Raw genomic sequence first — 19,821 nt, 5'->3', positions numbered from 1 at the left:
AACTCCGGAGCACTGCGAGAGATACCAGAAATCACCACACAACGAACACTAACACGGTCACGCACACGGCGTGCTAGAAGCGATAGGCGCTGAACCTGGGGACGACGTGGGGCAGCTCACGAGGCTCAGGTCAGCATTTCAAGCGGTGCCCCGACAGGTGGGATTGTGTGACAGCCGAGCCTTCGGCGTGAGCGGCGAAGGTTGACGCTCCAGAACAAACTGACGTATAAGCCTGGACCAACGTTGTGTGTGTGGGTGTGTGTGTAGAAAAGGCTTAGGATTACTGCTGCTTCGATACAAAGGATTCCTCTGGAGAAGGGGAACGACGTTGAAACCACCGGGTTTAAGTTGATCGACGGTTGGACCTCTGACCAAAACCGCTCATCGATTTTGACTTCAAAGTCATCTTTTGATTCAGAAAAGCCCATCAATCAAATTGAACACCAAATTTGTGTGTTACACGCATTGCGACTGATACACCAGTCAAGAAAGACATCAGATCTCTCACAGTTTGTCCACAGACGACAACAAAGGCAAAGGTACCAATATGAAATCACACATAACTAGTAATAAAAACGCTTCAGCGAAAATTAATTTAATGTCCACAGTACATAAGGTAAAAAAATAGCTAAATTCCAAAATACAGAGGGCTATACATATGGACAGTGTATAGCCAAGTTCATACAGTAAAAGACGGCTACAAACACAACAACACATAAGTCGTTCCTTTCTAGTTTCTCAGCCGAGACTAATCAAAACATAGATTGCAGGGGGAGTTCCATAAAGCCATCAACATATATTCTTTTGCCTTCGATGATTAACTACCTTGTAGAAGATAGTTCGCACCTTGTAGGATGGTCTCCAGATTACTACAACACATAGAGAAGCCAGGTCAGCTCAAACTGAAACAAACCAAATATGAGATATATATGTCAAACTGACAACTGAATAAGAGGTAGTTTCAGAGGTGTTGGAGCTTTTTCAGAATGGGGACACACCAATATAATCAATCGAAGTTTGTAACTTTGTATGCTTGAATTGCCGGCTTAACTACTCCCATGTTCAAAAATTTATATTTCCGGAAAAGACATAACCTAAAGGATCTTATGCTTGAATAGCTCTTTGAGACCATGTAAAATGCAAGGTGCTTAGAGATGTGCATGTAAAAATAAACCGGATTTTGCTGAAGCACTAGTGCTTGCTTTTATGGACAGAGGTGCCTAAGTAAGCGGCTATACAAATAAGCACCGACGCTTAAGAAAAAAAACTGGTTCATTTTAACAAGAGCCTCCCTAAACACCTTGCATTGTACATGCCTGAGTTCCTTGCAACAGCTGATCCGAATGAGGATGGTAGTAAGTACTAAGTAGTAAGTAGCAGATGATGTCTTTATGGGGTAATAAAAACATGACACTTGGAAAAACCTTCAGCACATACTTAAATATGAAATGATGTAAGCAGATCAAGGCTAGAAGGAATATACCTTTGAAAGAACACAATGAGATACCGTAGAATGTACCAGAGAAGGCAAAGCATCAATGTATCTGTAACAGTTAAGTGATAACATATTTTGAACTTTTCTGAATGGCTTGCTGAGATCCATCAGTAATTGGAAACAATTCAAGTGTTGAAAACTTCAAATACAATAGAAAAAGTCCAGATCTGTTAGATTTTTTTATGCAGTCTGAAAGCCTTCCCAATTTCCACAAAGTTGCTGACAGAACAAAAAGGAGAAAAACAAATGTCCCTCCCGACAAACAACATTTGCAAGTTCCACTATACACACAGTACACATATTCTACAGGCAAGGCAGTGGATACACTTGACACATCATAATATCTTTGCATGCATGGCAACATAGAGTATGAACCATAGCTCAGCTGTGGTCGAAGGCGGGAGGATTAGGCATTTCAGCGGTAATTCCAATGATGCCTAGCTTGTAGGGCCGTGGTATTGTTTGTGGTGCGAAACTCTACAGCTGTACATAAACTGCTTTTCTGTCAATGCAGTGAGACACAAAGCCTTTTGCATTTTCTGGAAAGAAAAAACATTGGCATGTAGAGAACTTGACACTGGAAATTTGGAAGGGAGGATACCAATATATTGCAAGAGTGAAGAGTTGCAGGAAGAATGAGGAGAGTAAAAAAAGTACGCCATTATATAGTTGAACAGTTTTGAGTATGTCGCAAGAAAATCACAGTAAGATGAAGATGGAGTTATCTGGATTCATGAAGACAAGAGTAGTTTGTATAGAAATTCGGACAGAAGGGTATGAGGTTTGTTTGCCTAGCTGATTAGTTTGGTGAAAAAGATATGCTGAGCTTATACTGATAACTACTATTTTAAGTTTTTCGCATTGTAACCTTTGCTAGAAAACCAAACTATAGGGAGTCATTTCAACAACAATGGGAGATGGCAATTTACATACGGCGTGCATTTTCAGGCAGTGGCTTGCTGTGTCATAGTTCAGAAGGTTATTAGGTTTTGTATCATCGGATTCCCTATGATGATTCACTTGTCATATATCTATGTATTGATATTCACATATTCATCATTGTATAAGATTAATTTTCAGAGTTCTGCAAGGCACAAGATTTAATTGGTTTGAGGATGCAGATTGACAGATTTACAGTAAGTGCTAAGGCATGTGACCTACAAGCTTAGTCCTGCACTGCCCCTTGGTAGTAGTCAATTATCCAGGTTGGAGGGTATGCTGAAGGCGGCTTGGCTTGTATAGACAAATCGGTTGGCGACTGGAGATGCCTGATATCGTAGTCTAGAGAATATGCTAGGACAAATCAAATCGGTTCTACACAACAACTAAACGAAAACCCTTGCAAACTCTAATTAGATTCTACAGCCTCCGAATTACCAAATAAAATATAAATTCTAAACCATCCTAGTCAAAACGGGAAATATAGTAATTCCTTTAACACAGAAGGCATGTAATTCAGAACCAGAAAGACCCCTAAATCCCATAAGCAACATAACTCACTACCGGCTGCAGGGTTCCATCAGATTCAGCAAGCAACAACCTCGGCACCACCAAAACGCACTCAATATAACGCAAAAGGCGAATTCTTTACCAGTTCAGTAAATCAAAACATGAAGCGAAGGGTGAAAGGATACTGAAGAGGTAGCGCTCCCACCAATCAAGCATGTAGAGGCCGATGTTGACATTGTACAGGTGGATCTTGCGCCCGATCCAGTTCATCCTCCCCCAGTGAGACCCGACGCCGCAGATCCTTCGCTCAGATCCGGAAACAAGCGGCGAGATGTTGAACTTTCTGAGGAGGAAGAAGGGCGTGGTGTTCTGCGGGATCGGGGCGGATCTCTCAGAGGATCTTCTCTCGGCCGATGGCGTGGGTTTGTTCGGAAGCTAAACGCTTCAGATCTGAACTTCACATATAAGGGGTTGTTTGGATAGCAAATATTAGGCGTTGGTTTATAGAAAATGAGTTTTTAGCTGATTTTTAGCAAAACCAGTTTTACTATTATTTCGGTTAAGAATGAGTTTGTATAAGACTATGTTTGGGTTGGAGAGTGTGTTTGTCAGTTCCTTATTTGATAATGATTCAGAGTACTTTTTTCTTATTCTGCGGTGAGCTTCTTATTTTCCCGTCACATTCCGTCGAGGTACGCAAATACAGGAGAGTTGACTCATCGATCTCGCCGGACAGCCGTGTACACGCTCATGTAGAAGCTAGCTACTGAGGCAAGCGCTCGATCAATTCGATCCGCCTGCTGCCGGACGCACGAAATTACGGCCATGAACACGCACACAGATGTAGAATCTTGCTGCCTAGAGCGATGGCTGGATCAATTCTATCGGCCGGCTGCAGAACTCACGACACGATGCCGCCCACATGTGTATCTAGAAGCTAGCTACCGACGGGAACAAGCTGGATCGATTTGATCTGCTGGCTTCCGAGTTCCGACGCATGTACACGCTCAAGGAGCTGACCTTGGCGGCGACAACGACAAGACGGACGGCGCAGAAGAAGCGGCGGCAGGCGGCAGGCGGCCGGCGGCTAGAGGATGACTTCGTTGAGGTGTGGCACACTAGTGAGAGCCCATCGAGGCTGTCGCCGGTCACGGGCACATCTGCAGATTCTAATTCTTTGGCTGATGAACGTGCCCACGAGGATCAGCAAGAGAGATATAGGAATCGCGTTTATAGAAAATGACTAATAGTCGTTTTTGTACAAACCTGAAATTCCAGGTTTATAGGAATCCAGTTTTGCATATCCGTCGATTAGTTAGAAGACCCAAACGTGGTTTTAGTCGGTTAAACAGTTTTTTTGTTTTATATAGAACCGATTCTCTATATTCCATCTATCCAAACAACCCCTAAGAGCATCTCGAGCAATTGGCCCACATAGTAGGCATAAGAATCTCCGCCTGGGGGCGAGCCGGCGTTACAATCGGCTCTGGGACAATTAGGTACCCAGTCGTCGTCCCCAGACGTCGATATCGCCCCATTTTTTACGCAAATGTAGTTAAAACCGAGTCGTTTCTGCCAGCTTGTAGACGCCAGCCGCCGTGCGCGTGCAACTTTTTCTTAAGATTGCATAGGTCTTTTATTAGTAAAAAACGGAAACAAGTACTCCTTTTGTCCAGAAATACTTGTCATCAAAATAAATAAAAGGGAATGTATCTAGATGTATTTTAGTTCTAAATACACCCTTTTTTTATCCATTTTGAAGACAAGTATTTTCGGACGAAGGGAGTATATCTCTACTCCTAATGGAGCAGTTGATAGTCTCCGTTCCGGATATTTTTCGTCCCACTTCCCACATTTGCTGGTTTTTTTTCGCTATTTTTTTCTCGTCCCTCCTCCGACCATCCTTTAATTTTTCTTTCGTCTCTCCGCCTCGATTGTAAAAAAACAGCCACGAGGCTCCCCTCGATCTGTTTCCTCATTCTATCATCAAGACTCCCCTAGCCGCTGAGCCCTTCGCCGCCTCCGAGATCCGCCGCCGCCCCTCTGATTCTGGCGACGCCATCCGGCTCACGCGTCGGCCGCCACCAGCGCGGCTCACCCCTGTCTCCCCAATCGATGCCCAGCACCTCCTCGCCGTTCCCTCCCTGCGCGCGCCCCTACGGCTAACCCTAGCCGCCAACTCGTGTTGCGGGCACTGAGGATGGGTGCGGGGCAGCCGCGTCGCTGAGGGGATGGACCGGCTGGGACGTCACCGCTTGGGTGGAGTAGCAGGGGCAGCGGTGGCGCCGTGTTGGGGCGGAGGACAAGGATGGTGACAACGGGCGGAGGCATCGTTGGCGGCGGCGGCGGCGAATCTGGTAGAGCCCCTCTCTCTCCCCAAGCTTGCCCCTCACCCTATTCCTCAAGCGGCAAGACCCCAGGGGGATGGAGGCCTGATGACGCGGGCGCTGGTGAGCTGGCGTGGCGGTCCGCCGGTGGCTAGAGGACGCCCATCCCCTACAAAAGCAGCAGAAGGCAACTGAAAAGCGGAGCGGATCAAGCACCCGAGATCGCCTGAGGCGGCTCGGTGCACCTCCAAGTGCGACAGCAACTGCGTCCTCCGTGGAGCCAGCGCTCCCGGCATCATCAGGCCCTTCAACGTCAGAAGGTAATTAGACCAAGGGATGAGTCATCGATGGATGGATTATGTCAAGCCCTTCAACACGAACACTTGGGAAGGGTATCAGAGACTCTTGGCGGGGGATTCCTCCTTGACGGTCCATGGGGAAGTACCGTATGAAGGAGATAGGGTGCCATGTCGAAGGTGCGGTGGGCATCATCTGGTTTAAGTGAAGAGGGCTCTAGCGAGAAATGTCCTGCTATGATGGAAAACCGAGCGAGAAGGGTAGGGTATGACAGGAAAATGGAAGAGTGTGTCGTGGGGTGTGGTTTTTGTGTTGGGACCGCATGTTGGTGATAGCATGTCAGATAGGCCGGACAACCACATTTCTCTCCTACATACGGGCTAATTTGAGGGAGCCCGAATTGTCTAGATTGTTAAATTTTGGAGACGTTCGCTTGGCGCCCATTTGACCCCGTACATGCTCGACTCTATGAGAGAGAAGTGAGTTACCTTGAAGACCACCTTATTTTTTCTTTTAATTTATTTATATGTATTTTAGCATGTAGCAACCCACGGGCATTCTAGTAGTTTTCTTTTAATAACCGAGAAAAGTTTTCCAGGTTCTGAAAAAGTGTTTTTTTACTTCCAACTTTTTAAGGCAATTTTAACTTACAATTTGCTTTCATCAACACTAGGTGGATAGTATATCCTAAAGGATCAACTACCAATTCTGTTGGGGGGCTTAAACAAAAATAAATTGCCTCTCAATTATAGATAAGCTGCTTCTTCCTAATTTAAAAAATAAGGCACCCTAAATTTGTTGAGACTTCTGACTTAGTTATCCTATAACCGGTTTAGGAGCCCCAAGAAATAAGAGAGGCGGATTATGGGAAAAGCTAGGGAGGAGATGGCTTATCTTTTAGGTAACCAGAAGAACTGGCCCTTGCTCACATGGAAGTTGCCATGTGTTGGCGTGCACCTTTTTGGGATTCATGTAGCCCACGCGGCTGCTCACACATCTGACATGGTCCAGCGACACCGATTAGAGATGAACTCACAGTCAGAGATATAGAGGTTGTAGCTGAAGAAGACATGATTCTTGTTAGTGCTCTTCCCTCAACAGCAGGAAGACGCCTCAACAAAACACGGGTTGAACAACGCCGCGCTAGATTCAAGCAGATGTTGTTTCCCAAGGCACAAGCAGGCCTCAAGGTGAAGATTGGAAAGGGAGAATAACACCCAACTGAGCTCAACTTTTATAGAAGAAGGCCTCCCTTTGATGCAGAAAATAAGAGAGAACTTAACCAAAGGAAGAAGGAGGCGTTGCCAGGAAAGGTAGATAAATGTATGCAACACCTAAGAACCGTCCGGTCAGACCAATAGGAAGAAGAAGATGAAGCACCAAGTCAAGAAACTCGACAGAGATAAGGATGATGAGGACCAAAACCATTGAGCATAGGTGGAGAAAACATGTGTTTATTGTATGTAGGATCGAAAGTATGTCTAGAGGGGGGGGGGTGATTAGACTACTTGACCAAATAAAAATCTAGCTTTTTCCCAATTTTAGTTCTTGGCAGATTTTAGCTATCTTAGCACAAGTCAAGCAATCTCCACACAATTCAAGCAAGCATGCAAATGAGTATATGAGCAGCGGAAAGTAAAGCATGCAACTTGCAAGAATGTAAAGGGAAGGGTTTGGAGGATTCAAACGCAATTGGAAACACGGATGTTTTTGTCATGGTTCCGATAGGTGGTGCTATCGTACATCCACGTTGATGGAGACTTCAACCCATGGAGGGTAACGGTTGCGTGAGTCCACGGAGGGCTCCACCCACGAAGGGTCCACGAAGAAGCAACCTTGTCTATTCCATCACGGCCGTCGCCCATGAAGGACTTGCCTCACTAGCGGTAGATCTTCACGAAGTAGGCGATCTCCTTGCCCTTTACAAACTCCTTGGTTCAACTCCACAATCTTGTCGGAGGCTCCCAAGTGACACCTAGCCAATCTAGGAGACACCACTCTCCAAGAAGTAACAAATGGTGTGTTGATGATGAACTCCTTGCTCTTGTGCTTCAAATGATAGTCTCCCCAACACTCAACTCTCTCTCACAGGATTTGGATTTGGTGGAAAGAAGATTTGAGTGGAAAGCAACTTGGGAAGGCTAGAGATCAAGATTCATATGGTTGGAATGGAATATCTTGACCTCAACACAAGTGTAGGTGGTTCTCTCTCAGAAAATGTGTATTGGAAGTGTAGGTATGTTCTGATGGCTTTCTCCACAAATGAAGAGTGGGTGGAGGGGTATATATAGCCTCCACACAGAATCTAACCGTTACACACAATTTGCTAAACTCGGTGGGACCAAATGGTTAAACTCGGTCGGATCGATTCAGCAAACCTAGTGACCGTTAGGATTTTCGATGGGACTAAGATGCAACTCGGTAGGACCGATATGGTTAGGGTTAGGGCATAACGTAATCTCGGTGTGACCGATTACACAAACTCGGTGGGACCGATTTTGGTAATAACCAGAGAGTTGGTCAGGTAAACTCGGTGGCACCGATTCGCTCATCTCGGTGAGACCAAGATGTTACAAAAGGGAAACAGAGAGTTTACATTGCAATCTCGGTGGGACCGATCGCTCATCTCGGTAAGACCGAAACATTACGAAGGGAAACAGAGAGATTACAATCCCATCTCGGTGAGACCGAGATCCCTATCGGTGAGACCGATTTGCCTAGGGTTTGTGGCAGTGGCTATGACATTTGAAACTCGGTGGCGCCGGATAGAAAGAATCGGTGGGGCCGAGTTTGACTTTTGGTTTAGGTCATATGTGGATGTGGGAGAGTAGTTGAGGATTTTGGAGCATATCACTAAGCACTTTGAGCAAGCAAGCCATTAAGCAACACCTCATCCCTCCTTGATAGTATTGGATTTTCCTATAGACTCAATGTGATCTTGGAGCACTAAAATATAACATGTAGAGTCTTGAGCTTCACGCTTGAGCCAAACTTTTTGTCCTTAGAATTTTGAGGGATCCACTTTCCTCATCCATGCCATGCCATTCATTGAGCTTTTCCTGAAATATTAATCTTGGAATAATGTTAGCTCAATGAGCTATATGTTGTTAGGAATTACCAAAACCACCCAGGGATAGTTGCACTTTTAATCTCCCCTCTTTTGGTAACTGATGACAACATATAGATCAAAGCTTCGACAAATGATAATAAGAGTGAAAGATATTGTCTCTTTGAGAAGTATGTGAAAAGCAAGAGCTCCCCCTAAATTTGTGCATATCTTAAGATTTGGTTTGGACTGCAAATGCACAATGAGTTAGGATCATGGGTTACTCTTCCATGTCACATACATCTTGGTGGAGCGCTCAAAATGATAAGAATTAAATACATGCACTCATCACCAAGCAAAGTGAATGATCATATAAGGATAAGTAAGATAATATCATCTAACAAGCATAAGTGTAGCTTATGATCAACCACATGATCATCAATGTCTCACAGATAATAGCATAGTATCTCAAGCAATCAAAAGACAAGCAAAGTTCAACCACCAAAGCAAGAGAGAATAAAAAGCAACGATCTCTCTCGAAGCCTATGATCTATACATTTTTCTCCCTATTTGGCAACAAGTTACCAAAAAGTTCATAGAAAATGCATAGCACTAAAATGTCTCTCAATCTTGGTCTTCAGGTGGTGGTGTCCGGAGAACGCCAAGGACGAAGGCTTCAGTCGAAGTAGATGGAGCTGATGGAGTTGGTGCTGGAGCTGGTTGCGCTGAAGCTGTAGCTGGTGCAGATGCAGTGACTCTAGTGTCTGGAACGGGCACCGCAGCAGATCTCTGAGCTCGAGGCACTCTGGCAAATGCATCAGTGGTTGTCTTGCCCTTCCTCTCCTGCATGTCATCCTGTAGCTGCTCCACAACAGACTGAATCTCAGTTACTTTGACATCTAAATCATAGAATTTTTGTTCCACGATTCTTTCTAGGCTCTCCTGGTTTTGAGTTAGGGTGGCCAACCCCTTCTCAATCCTCAGAGTTGATGCTATCAAATAACCAAGCTGGTCCTGCTTGCTTTTCAAAAAGTACTCAGATGCCTCCTCTTGAGTTGGCATCTTGGCAGCCTTCTCTTTCTTTGCTTTCTCCTTCTTCTCTTGAGCTTGTACTGATGATGGTTCATTCTCATTCATCACAACTTGATTGTCCTCAAAGTCAGAATAGATAGGCAAGTGTTCCTTATCCAACAAGTATGTGCTTGTGCCCATCTTTGAGTTTATCAACTCCTGGATCTGTGGGGCATATCCACAACTTCTTTTCTGGTCAGCTGCAGTCCTCTTGATAGTCTCAACTATAAGGATCATGACCTTGAACTTCTGTGGCACATCAAATATATGTAGCAAGTTAATTGCATGGCCTCTGATCATTCTGTGATCACCAGACTTGGGCAAGAGAGTGTGCCTAAGGATCCAATTGATTGTAGGCAGCCCTGACAGCAAGTGTTTTACTGACCCAAACTGGTGAGTCTCAAGATCATCTTCAGGAATCTCCTTGTACATGTTTGCCATAGAGTTGTGATCCATCTTCTTCTTGGCATAGACATCCAAGTCATCTTCTTCTTCCTTAGGAGCATTGATCAGATTTGCCCATTCCTCAATAGTTGAGTGGTACCTTGTACCTTCAGACATCCATACTATCCTGCCATCTGGATAGAAGTGTGCTGTGGAGTAGAATTGCATTATGAGCTCCTCATTCCACTTTGTGAGCTTCTGCCCAACAAAGTCTGCAACTCCACAAGCACTGAAGCTGTCAAACACACCAGGATAGTGTTCCTCATTTTTCTTGATATACTTCCAGTTGACCCACCTCATTTCACACACACTATAGGCTTCTTGTCCAGCAGCACTGTCTCATAGAAATCTTGCTGTTCCTTTGTGTGGAACCTGTAATCAACAGCAGTCCTTCTCCTGGTAGCATATGGATCTGTCTCTCTCCATAGCCTCAACCCTGAGTCTCTCCTGATCTTCATGTTCTCAGCCACAGGATGAGCATCATTGTGGTCTGGAATCTTGGGTTTGAGCTTTCTCAGGACTTGTCCTTCATCATCTTCATCAGTAGCAACTTCAGGCACTGGGGCCTTGTTCTTCTCAGCAGCTGGTATACTCCTGGTATTCCTCTTAGATGCACTCTTGGGCTTGGAGGCTGCTTTGGGTGCTTCTTTGGGCTTTGATGAAGCAGCCCCTGTCCTGATAGCATCACCCATAAGCTTCTGGGCCTTAGGTGCTGGTGCAGCAACCTCTTCTTCCTCTTCCTCTTCAAAATCTCTCATGATTGAGGATCTCCCAAGCACTCTAGCAGTGGTCTTTTTGATCCTCTCCTTCCTCTTCTTCCCTTCTGCAACAGCCTCTTTGGGTTGAGATTCCAAAGATGCTTGAGAGGAGGCTCTGGCTTTAGACATTGGCTGTCTCCCTGCTGACCTCTTGGTCTTCAGACCTGGCTTGGTTGAAGCAGCTGTGCCATATTCCTTCTTAAGCACTTTCTTCTTTGATGTGGCATCATCCTAAGTGGCCACATAGTCTTCATCCTCAGACTCTGAAGTTTTCTTCTTCCTTGTTCTCGTGGCAGCTTTGGGCAAGTTGCTGGGAGTGCTCCTGCTACCATCATCTAAACTGCTAGAGGGACTAGTGCCCTCACTCAGGTGAACCTGCTCCTCTAACCTGTTCTGGCTGTCACTCTGATCAGACATATTGCAAACACTGACAGCAGACCCTGTGAATAGATATAGATGAGATAGAGTGGATGAGCATCACAAAATGCAAAGGTTTTTGCAAAAGAATGAGTCAAAAACTTAGTTTTAGTTTTCCACAGAAAGCATTTTGGATCAACCGATTTGTAAACTCGGTGATACCGAAGCAGCTGTTGGAACCTAAACTAGTGAACTCGGTCAGACCGAGTCACAGTTCGGTGGCACCAAGACTGCAAGGGTTTCACAAAGTCCTGAACTCGGTCACACCGATTTGCAATTCTCGGTCAGACCGAAAATTACATGTGCAATGGCCTGAGCCGAATCGGTGGTACCGAGTTCCACAACTCGGATGGTCCGAGATGGTTTCGGCGGAAACCTAACCCTAAATTTTCAATTCAACTCTAATCTACGGAGTGTTTTGACTGGATAGAAGCGTTTCAATCGTGGTAAGAATCATAATGAACACAATGTGCTAGGAATCGGACGGGGATAGCACTGTGATTGAGTCCATACCCTAGTTTGGAAATGAACTCGCTACGGCGGCAACGGCGGGGAAGAATTCCGTTGACGGCAGCGGAGACCAGCGGCAGGAGGCGACTGGCGACGAGGAGGACAATCCGGAGACCCAGGAGGCAGAGCGAGCTATGCGCGGGCAAAGGGGTTTTGGAGAAATTTCCAAATTTTTGCCCGTGAGTACATATAGCCCGACCCTGTCGGTGTGACCGAGTGGAACAACTCGGTGGCACCGAGATTCATAACTGCAAGCAGTTACTGAAACTCGGTGTGACCGAAAGGTTCAAATCGGTTGCACCGAGATTGAAAACCTAGATCGACTTAGTGATCTCGGTATCACCGAAATGGAGGAATCGGTCAGACCGAAAAGCACAAAGAAGTTTTGGAAGTTTAAGTCTATGACTAATCGGGGACTCTGAGTGCTCCTCACACAGAGTGGTACGAATCTGACTTGATCAAATTTTGTGATGTAGCAGGAATAGAGTTTGAGACGAGAAAAGCATAGATAGCTAGAGAGGGTTCTTAGGCATTCTTGTCCATCCACTTGGCAAAAGAAAAGAAAACCAATCAATCAAAACAATAAGTGGATGTCCGCGAATGAATAAAATATGCAATCAACATGCTCACACAATAAAATGGCAATTGAAATATGTGGCAAAGCATGCACAACCAATTCTAGCATCTATCAAACAATTGGCGATGACTAGGTCATCTATATATGAGTATATTGACTTAGGAGTCAAATGAGAACATTTGATCATAGGTCATACTCATCGTTTAAGCACAAGTGGGGTTACCACTTTTACATAAAGCATTGTTGTGTTCACACCATTAGAGTTGCTTTAGCTCAATTCTTAGAGTAAAGCTCCCCCTAGATGTGAGATCCCCCTAAGAGGGATGAACTAACCTTGGGTTTTGTCGATGATGACTTCATGTAGATGTTGAAGATGTGGATGCTCAATGTTGATGTAGATCATTTGGAGCTATCCATTGGAGTGAGTTGCACTTTCAATACCTACACGGGTTAGTCCCACAAGGAACAAACAAGGATATCCATAGACATAGAGTGATGCACACACAAGATGATGTCTATGAAAGCTTTTAGGTTACCTTGTCCCTTGTCTTACCAAAAAGAGGGTTTGTGACTCCTTAAACTAGTGCAAGATGTGGAAGTTGATTGCACTTGTTCTTGCCAAGATGATAAGAGTGAAGTATGTTGGCGGAGTCACCCTCAAGAACTCTCTAGTTCTTCTTCTTCGGGATCCACACCATCTTGATGGGAATCCTCGGTGTTGTAGTTGTAATTGATGAAGTGGAACTTGAAGTAGTCTTGGGAACCCACTTGACCAAGGCCTTAGGAGCTTCTTCAAATGCATCAATTTCCTCTGGAAGCTTGTCCTTGCCTTTTTGCTTGTGGTCTTGTGGTGGAAGATCATCTTGAGCTTGTGTCCCTTTGAGAGAAGTAGGATCATACTTCTCTTGTTGAGGAACAAATTTCGTCTTGGGGTATTGATCTTCTTCCCACTCAACTCCATTGGCATTGAACTTTCATTCAAAACCAACACCTTGATTCTTCCGGTGCCTTCCTTGCATGCGTACAATTTCCTCGAATTGCTTACTTCCGGCAAGGCTCTTGTAAACACCTTTCTCTATAATTCCCTTCAATAAGCTATTTTCTTGCTCAAGTGTAACTTGGCTAAGAGAATCATTAGTGGAATCAAGAGAACTACTAGAAGCAACAATATTGGATTTAGCATGATTATTGTTACTACTAGAGGAAGAATCTTTCTTGTTCTTGTTACTAGACTTGACTTGAGGCATGTAAGTGGATAAGAGTAAATGCTTGGCAATGTAAGAAGAACTTTTCTTACGAAGATCATCATTGATTGCTTTTAAGAACTCATGCTCTTGCTCAAGGTTGAGCTTTTCAAAGCGTAATTTCTCATGAGTCCTTAAAAGTTCTCGATGATCTCCTAAGATAGTTTCATGAGCTAACTTAAGAGTGTTTAGTTCTTTAGTTAGAGACTCAATCTTCTCCTTATCATTGTCATTCATTTTATCTTGATTAGCATGATTAATTGACATTTCATCATAGTATTCATCACTAGAGTTGTCAACAAGTAAATCATCATCACCTAACAAGTCATCTTCATCACTATTGAAATCAACATACTCGGGGTGTGATACCTTTAGGCCTTTAGCCATGAAGCATGTTCCAACTCCTTCATTTGGTGAGTCAAATATGTCGTAGGAGTTAGTTGTCACAAGTGCTAGATCGGCAACACCTTCATCTTGAGTATATTCGGAGTCGGAGTGATAGCTTCTCTCGGAGTGGTTGTCGGAGTTGGAGCCGGATACCCATTCACCAACATGAGCTTGATGTCTTCGTTTTGTGTAGCTCCTTGATGACTTGTCCTTTCTTTCCGAATCCTTGCTTCTCCGTGAGGGTCTTCGTTCATAAGGATCATCTCTACTCCTTCTTTCTCTAGATGGTGATTCTTCTCTTCTACTTCTTCTCTTGGGAGAATCTTCTCTTCTCTTGTAGGGGGCCGTACACTCATTGGAATAGTGTCTGGGCCTTCCACAATTGTAGCATTTTCGCTCTCGACTAGAAGATCTTTTGTCATTGTAGGACCTTGACTTGGAGCTTCTCTCTTTGCTTCTACTCTTGTAGAACTTGTTGAAGTTCTTCACCATTAAGCTCAATTCTTCATTGAAGGTTTGTTTCTCACTCGATGATGTGGGGGCTTAACATGAGGCTTTGTAAGCACCACTTGATTTGTTGTGAAGTTCCTCTTTATCCTTGAGTGACATCTCATGAGCAACAATTCTTCCGATGACTTCCGTTGGCTTGAGATCTTTGTAATTGGGCATCATTTGGATCAATGTGCACACGGTATCATATTTTCCATCGAAGGCTCTTAGGATCTTCTTGATGATGAATCTATCGGTCATCTCTTAACTCCCTAAGCCGACAATCTCATTTGTGATAAGAGCAAGCCTAGAGTACATTTCAGCAACACCTTCACCGTCCTTCATTTTGAACTTGTCAAGTTGACTTTGAAGCACATCCAATTTGTATTCCTTGACGGAGTCGGTACCTTCGTGCATATCAATCAAAGTATCCCAAATTTCCTTTGCATTCTCAAGACGGTTGATTTTGTTGAATTCTTTGGGGCACAATCCGTTGAAGAGGATATCACAAGCTTGAGCGTTGTATTGCAGCATTTTCAACTCTTCCGCGGTGGCTTCACGGTTCGGTTCTTTCCCAGCAAAGAATTCACCTTGCAAGCCAATACACACAATAGCCCAAACGGCGGGGTTATGTCCAAGAATATGCATTTTCATCTTATGCTTCCAACTAGCAAAATTAGTACCATCAAAGTAAGGACCTCTACGGTGATAATTTCCCTCGCTAGACGCCATACTCTCCTAGGTTGTGAAACCAAGGCTATGACCACCAAAAGCTATGGAAATCAAAGCAAATGGAGACCAAAGCTCTGATCCCACTTGTAGGATCGAAAGTATGTCTAGAGGGGGGGTGATTAGACTACTTGACCAAATAAAAATCTAGCCTTTTCCCAATTTTAGTTCTTGGCAGATTTTAGCTATCTTAGCACAAGTCAAGAAATCTCCACACAATTCAAGCAAGCATTCAAAAGAGTATATGAGCAGCGGAAAGTAAAGCATGCAACTTGCAAGAATGTAAATGGAAGGGTTTGGAGGATTCAAACGCAATTGGAGACACGGATGTTTTTGTCGTGGTTCCGATAGGTGGTGCTGTCGTACAACCACGTTGATGGAGACTTCAACCCACGGAGGGTAACGGTTGCGCGAGTCCATGGAGGGCTCCACCCACAAAGGGTCCACGAAGAAGCAACCTTGTCTATTCCATCACGGCCATCGCCCACGAAGGACTTGCCTCACTAGTGGTAGATCTTCACGAAGTAGGCGATCTCCTTGCCCTTACAAACTCCTTGGTTCAACTCCACAATCTTGTCGGAGGCTCCCAAGTGACACCTAGCCTATCTAGGAGACATCACTCTCTAAGAAGTAACAAATGGTGTGTTGATGATGAACTCCTTGCTCTTGTGCTTCAAATGATAGTCTCCCCAACACTCAACTCTCTCTCACATGATTTGGATTTGGTGGAAAGAAGATTTGAGTAGAAAGCAACTTGGGAAGGCTAGAGATCAAGATTCATATGGTTGGAATGGAATATCTTGACCTCAACCCAAGTGTAGGTGGTTCTCTCTCAGAAAATGTGTATTGGAAGTGTAGGTATGTTCTGATGGCTTTCTCCACAAATGAAGAGTGGGTGGAGGGGTATATATAGCCTCCACACAGAATCTAACCATTACACACAATTTGCTAAACTCGGTGGGACCGAATGGTTAAACTCGGTCGGACCGATTCAGCAAACCTAGTGACTGTTATGATTTTCGATGGGACTGAGATGCAACTCGGTAGGACCGATATGGTTAGGGTTAGGGCATAACGTAATCTCGGTGTGACCGATTACACAAACTCGGTGGGACCGATTTTGGTAATAACCAGAGAGTTGGTCAGGTAAACTCGGTGGCACCGATTCGCTCATCTCGGTGAGACCAAGATGTTACAAAAGGGAAACAGAGAGTTTACATTGCAATGTCGGTGGGACCGATCGCTCATCTCGGTAAGACCGAAACGTTACGAAGGGAAACAGAGAGATTACAATCCCATCTCGGTGAGACCGAGATCCCTATCGGTGAGACCGATTTTCCTAGGGTTTGTGGCAGTGGCTATGACATTTGAAACTCGGTGGCGCCGGATAGAAAGAATCGGTGGGGCCGAGTTTGACTTTTGGTTTAGGTCATATGTGGATGTGGTAGAGTAGTTGAGGATTTTGGAGCATATCACTAAGCACTTTGAGCAAGCAAGCCATTAAGCAACACCTCATCCCTCCTTGATAGTATTGGCTTTTCCTATAGACTCAATGTGATCTTGGATCACTAAAATATAAAATGTAGAGTCTTGAGCTTCACGCTTGAGCCAAACTTTTTGTCCTTAGAATTTTGAGGGATCCACTTTCCTCATCCATGCCATGCCATTCATTGAGCTTTTCCTGAAATATTAATCTTGGAATAATGTTAGCTCAATGAGCTATATGTTGTTAGGAATTACCAAAACCACCCAGGGATAGTTGCACTTTCATTGTACCTAAAGAGAAAAAAACAAGGAGAAAGAAAAGGCAATAAATCCATGAATGAACTACCAACCATCGCCGAAATCCCTTCCACCACCACGATGGAGATCCAATGGAAGAGGGGGTCGTAATCGAGGAGACAGGGCAACGCCAACAAAAGTCCAACAGAGAACCTCATATATGCTCTCTTCAATTCCACTCATGGCCACCAGGAGGATAAGGAAGAGAGACCAAGAGGATCTAGTTTATTTGTAAGGGTAGAGAACTAACCGCCACTAGGAAGTCATACAACTTAAAACTAAAGGAACATGACCGTGGGCCTTGCCTCCCCGACCGGCGAGGCAGTCGAATCTGGGAGAGAGAGGGCCAGGGGTGATGAAGAGAAAGGGGCAAAGAAGACACGGGGCAGAGGGGCACGATGTTCGAGGAAAGGGGAAAATTATTCTTAAGACGATGAATAAGCTAGACTTCAACAACAACCTTGACCCAAGGTACGCCAATGGCCTAATACCAACTACAATACGCTTTGTTTCATTGTTTGATTACATAGAATATTTGTTTATTCATTTGGTGTGAAGTCGATTTTTATTTTAAAAACTAGCTTGCATATTTCGATTTTTTGTCGACAACGAACAGGTTGAGTGGTGGTCCAATTGGTGAATCCTGAACCTATAACGTTATTGGTTAGGGTGCTTGTTTGATTTTTTAGCTATGCGCGTAAGCTGGTCCATAAATTGACCACACAAGTGTAGCATATCTCTTTCTTATTCCTCAAGCCTTTTCCTGCATTCTCACTAGCGCGTTGCATGTCGCTGTTGGTGCGTTTTAATGTTGTTATCCACTAATATTGCCATGCGCAACCCTCTAGATTAATGGGCTTCAGGCTGCACCACGACTTCATACTCTTCATCCGAAACGAACACATGAGGTTGGCATGCTGGAGTTGGCGGGCGCTGTTGTTTACCATTGCAGCAAGACAATGCCCCACTCACTTGTGGTGGCATGGGGATTGGGTTAGTGTTACTACAAAGAACAATCATGCCAATGATGCTAGAGACGATGTCACATCCTGATGTGAGTGTGGGATGGTTTGCTACGACGATGTCAGTGTTGCTGCAAGTAAGCGACCGACGATGCTACGAATAGGGGCGGAGACTTAGGGGGCCAAGAAGGTGCTAGCCCCTTGCCAATCGCTCCCCCAACCAGTTTTAGCAGGCTATGTATGCACATGATGATTCCTATTTACCGCGTACTACAGTGGATAGCAACATAAGGCCCACCTCCTATTGGGCCGACCCATTTGCGGTTCAACTCCCACTGGTTTTGGAAGGTTCTAGAACCTTTCCTGAACCCATTTTTTTCGTATTTCCTATTTGTTAGTTTTTGTAGTTCTCTTTGGGTTGGGTTTTTCCTCCCTTTTTTTCAAATTCCTTCAAAAATGAAAAAAAATCAGAATGGCTATTTTTGAAATTTTGAAGATTTTTTCCTTTCCTGAATATGAAATTCATGAAATAAATTAAAATAGGTGACCATTTTTGTAATTCTTGAACATGTTTTTAAATTTAGAACATCTTATGAAATTCAGGAACATTTGTTGAATTTCTGAACACTTTCAAAATTCAAGAATATATTTTTTAATTCATGAATATTTGTTGAATTACTGGATAATTTTTAAGTTTTTGGACATTTTTTGAAACTTGGAACTTTTTTTTGAAATACAAGATCAATATTTAAATTCATCAAAAAATTGAAATCCGGGAACATCTTTTGGAATTTTTTCAAACTTGTGATATTTTTTTAAAATTTAGGAACATTTTTCAAATTCAAAATTTCTTTAGAAATTCAAAAACATATTCAGGAACCTTTTTGAAGTTCTTGAGAATTTTTTGAATTTAGTTATAAGTAAAAATAAAAATAAAAAAAGAAGGGAAAAAGAATAAAATGAATAAATAAAAAAGTATTGAAGGGAAAATCGAAACAAAATGAAATAACAGGCGCCCCTCACCCCTGCTTTGGGCCGGCACAAACCGCGCAGGGGGAGAATTCTGCGCCCCGCCCTATTTTCCAAATAGGAGCTCTCACTATATACATCACCAATGGCCCCAGCTAGTGGAAACCCCTATATGCCATGGACGATCCTTGTGATCGACCCAAATTTAGTGGGTGGAAGGATCTACTAAAGGAGTACAATCTGGCCATTCACTACAGGAATCAGACACTTTGCCGTCTGCCATTGCCGACGGCAAAGGCCTTTGCCATCAGCGAGCAGACAACAACATGTACGGCGGAATAAGCTACGGCAAAGGCCTCTTTGCCGTCTGCTAGCGGACGGCAAAGATGAAATGTTCTTTGCCGTCCGCCAGCAGAGGACAAAGAGTCTGGACGGCACACGTGGCAGGTTAGGTCCGTTAGGGGGTTAACGACATGCTTTGCCGTCCACTGGCAGACGACAAATACCTTTGCATCTTTGCCGTCTGCCAGCAGACGATAAAGTGCCCATATAGGCCAGCCCAGGTTGCTGCCACGTGGCATGCTATGCTGTCTGCTGGCAGACGGCAAAGATGCAAATGTCTTTGCCATCTGCCAGTGGACAGCGAAGCAACAATATAGGCTAGGCCAGTGCCGTTAGCTTGCACAGGTAGCTGCCATGTGGCAACTTTGCCGTCTACTCGCTGATGGCAAAGCTCTTTGCCGTCCGCTAGTGGAGGACAAAGTTCCTGTATAGCCCCCTTTTTTGCTTTTTCTTAAATTCAATCAATTCCCCATATATATTCTGTTTCTCGTAACCGAATATTATTCTGTTACCCTACTTGAACTGA

General features: G+C 44.2%; 1 protein-coding gene across 1 annotated transcript; it reads right to left on the bottom strand.

Moving 5' to 3' along the window:
• Nucleotides 1-567: 567 nt before the first annotated feature.
• On the bottom strand, nt 568-3,424 carry LOC147982088 (uncharacterized). The gene is made up of 3 exons (XM_087514231.1): nt 3,130-3,424; nt 1,484-1,544; nt 568-869 (listed from the first exon to the last, which is right to left on the bottom strand). The coding sequence occupies exons 1-3, from the start codon at nt 3,212-3,214 to the stop codon at nt 818-820; spliced, it is 198 nt and encodes a 65-aa protein (XP_087370357.1). The 5' UTR covers nt 3,215-3,424; the 3' UTR covers nt 568-817.
• Nucleotides 3,425-19,821: the final 16,397 nt, after the last annotated feature.

The sequence above is a fragment of the Triticum urartu genome, chromosome 3A (genome assembly GCF_056163025.1).
Source record: "Triticum urartu cultivar PI428250 chromosome 3A, HENAU_Tu73, whole genome shotgun sequence".
Classification (NCBI taxonomy): domain Eukaryota; kingdom Viridiplantae; phylum Streptophyta; class Magnoliopsida; order Poales; family Poaceae; genus Triticum; species Triticum urartu.
This window is presented reverse-complemented; position numbering and strand designations above follow the sequence as displayed.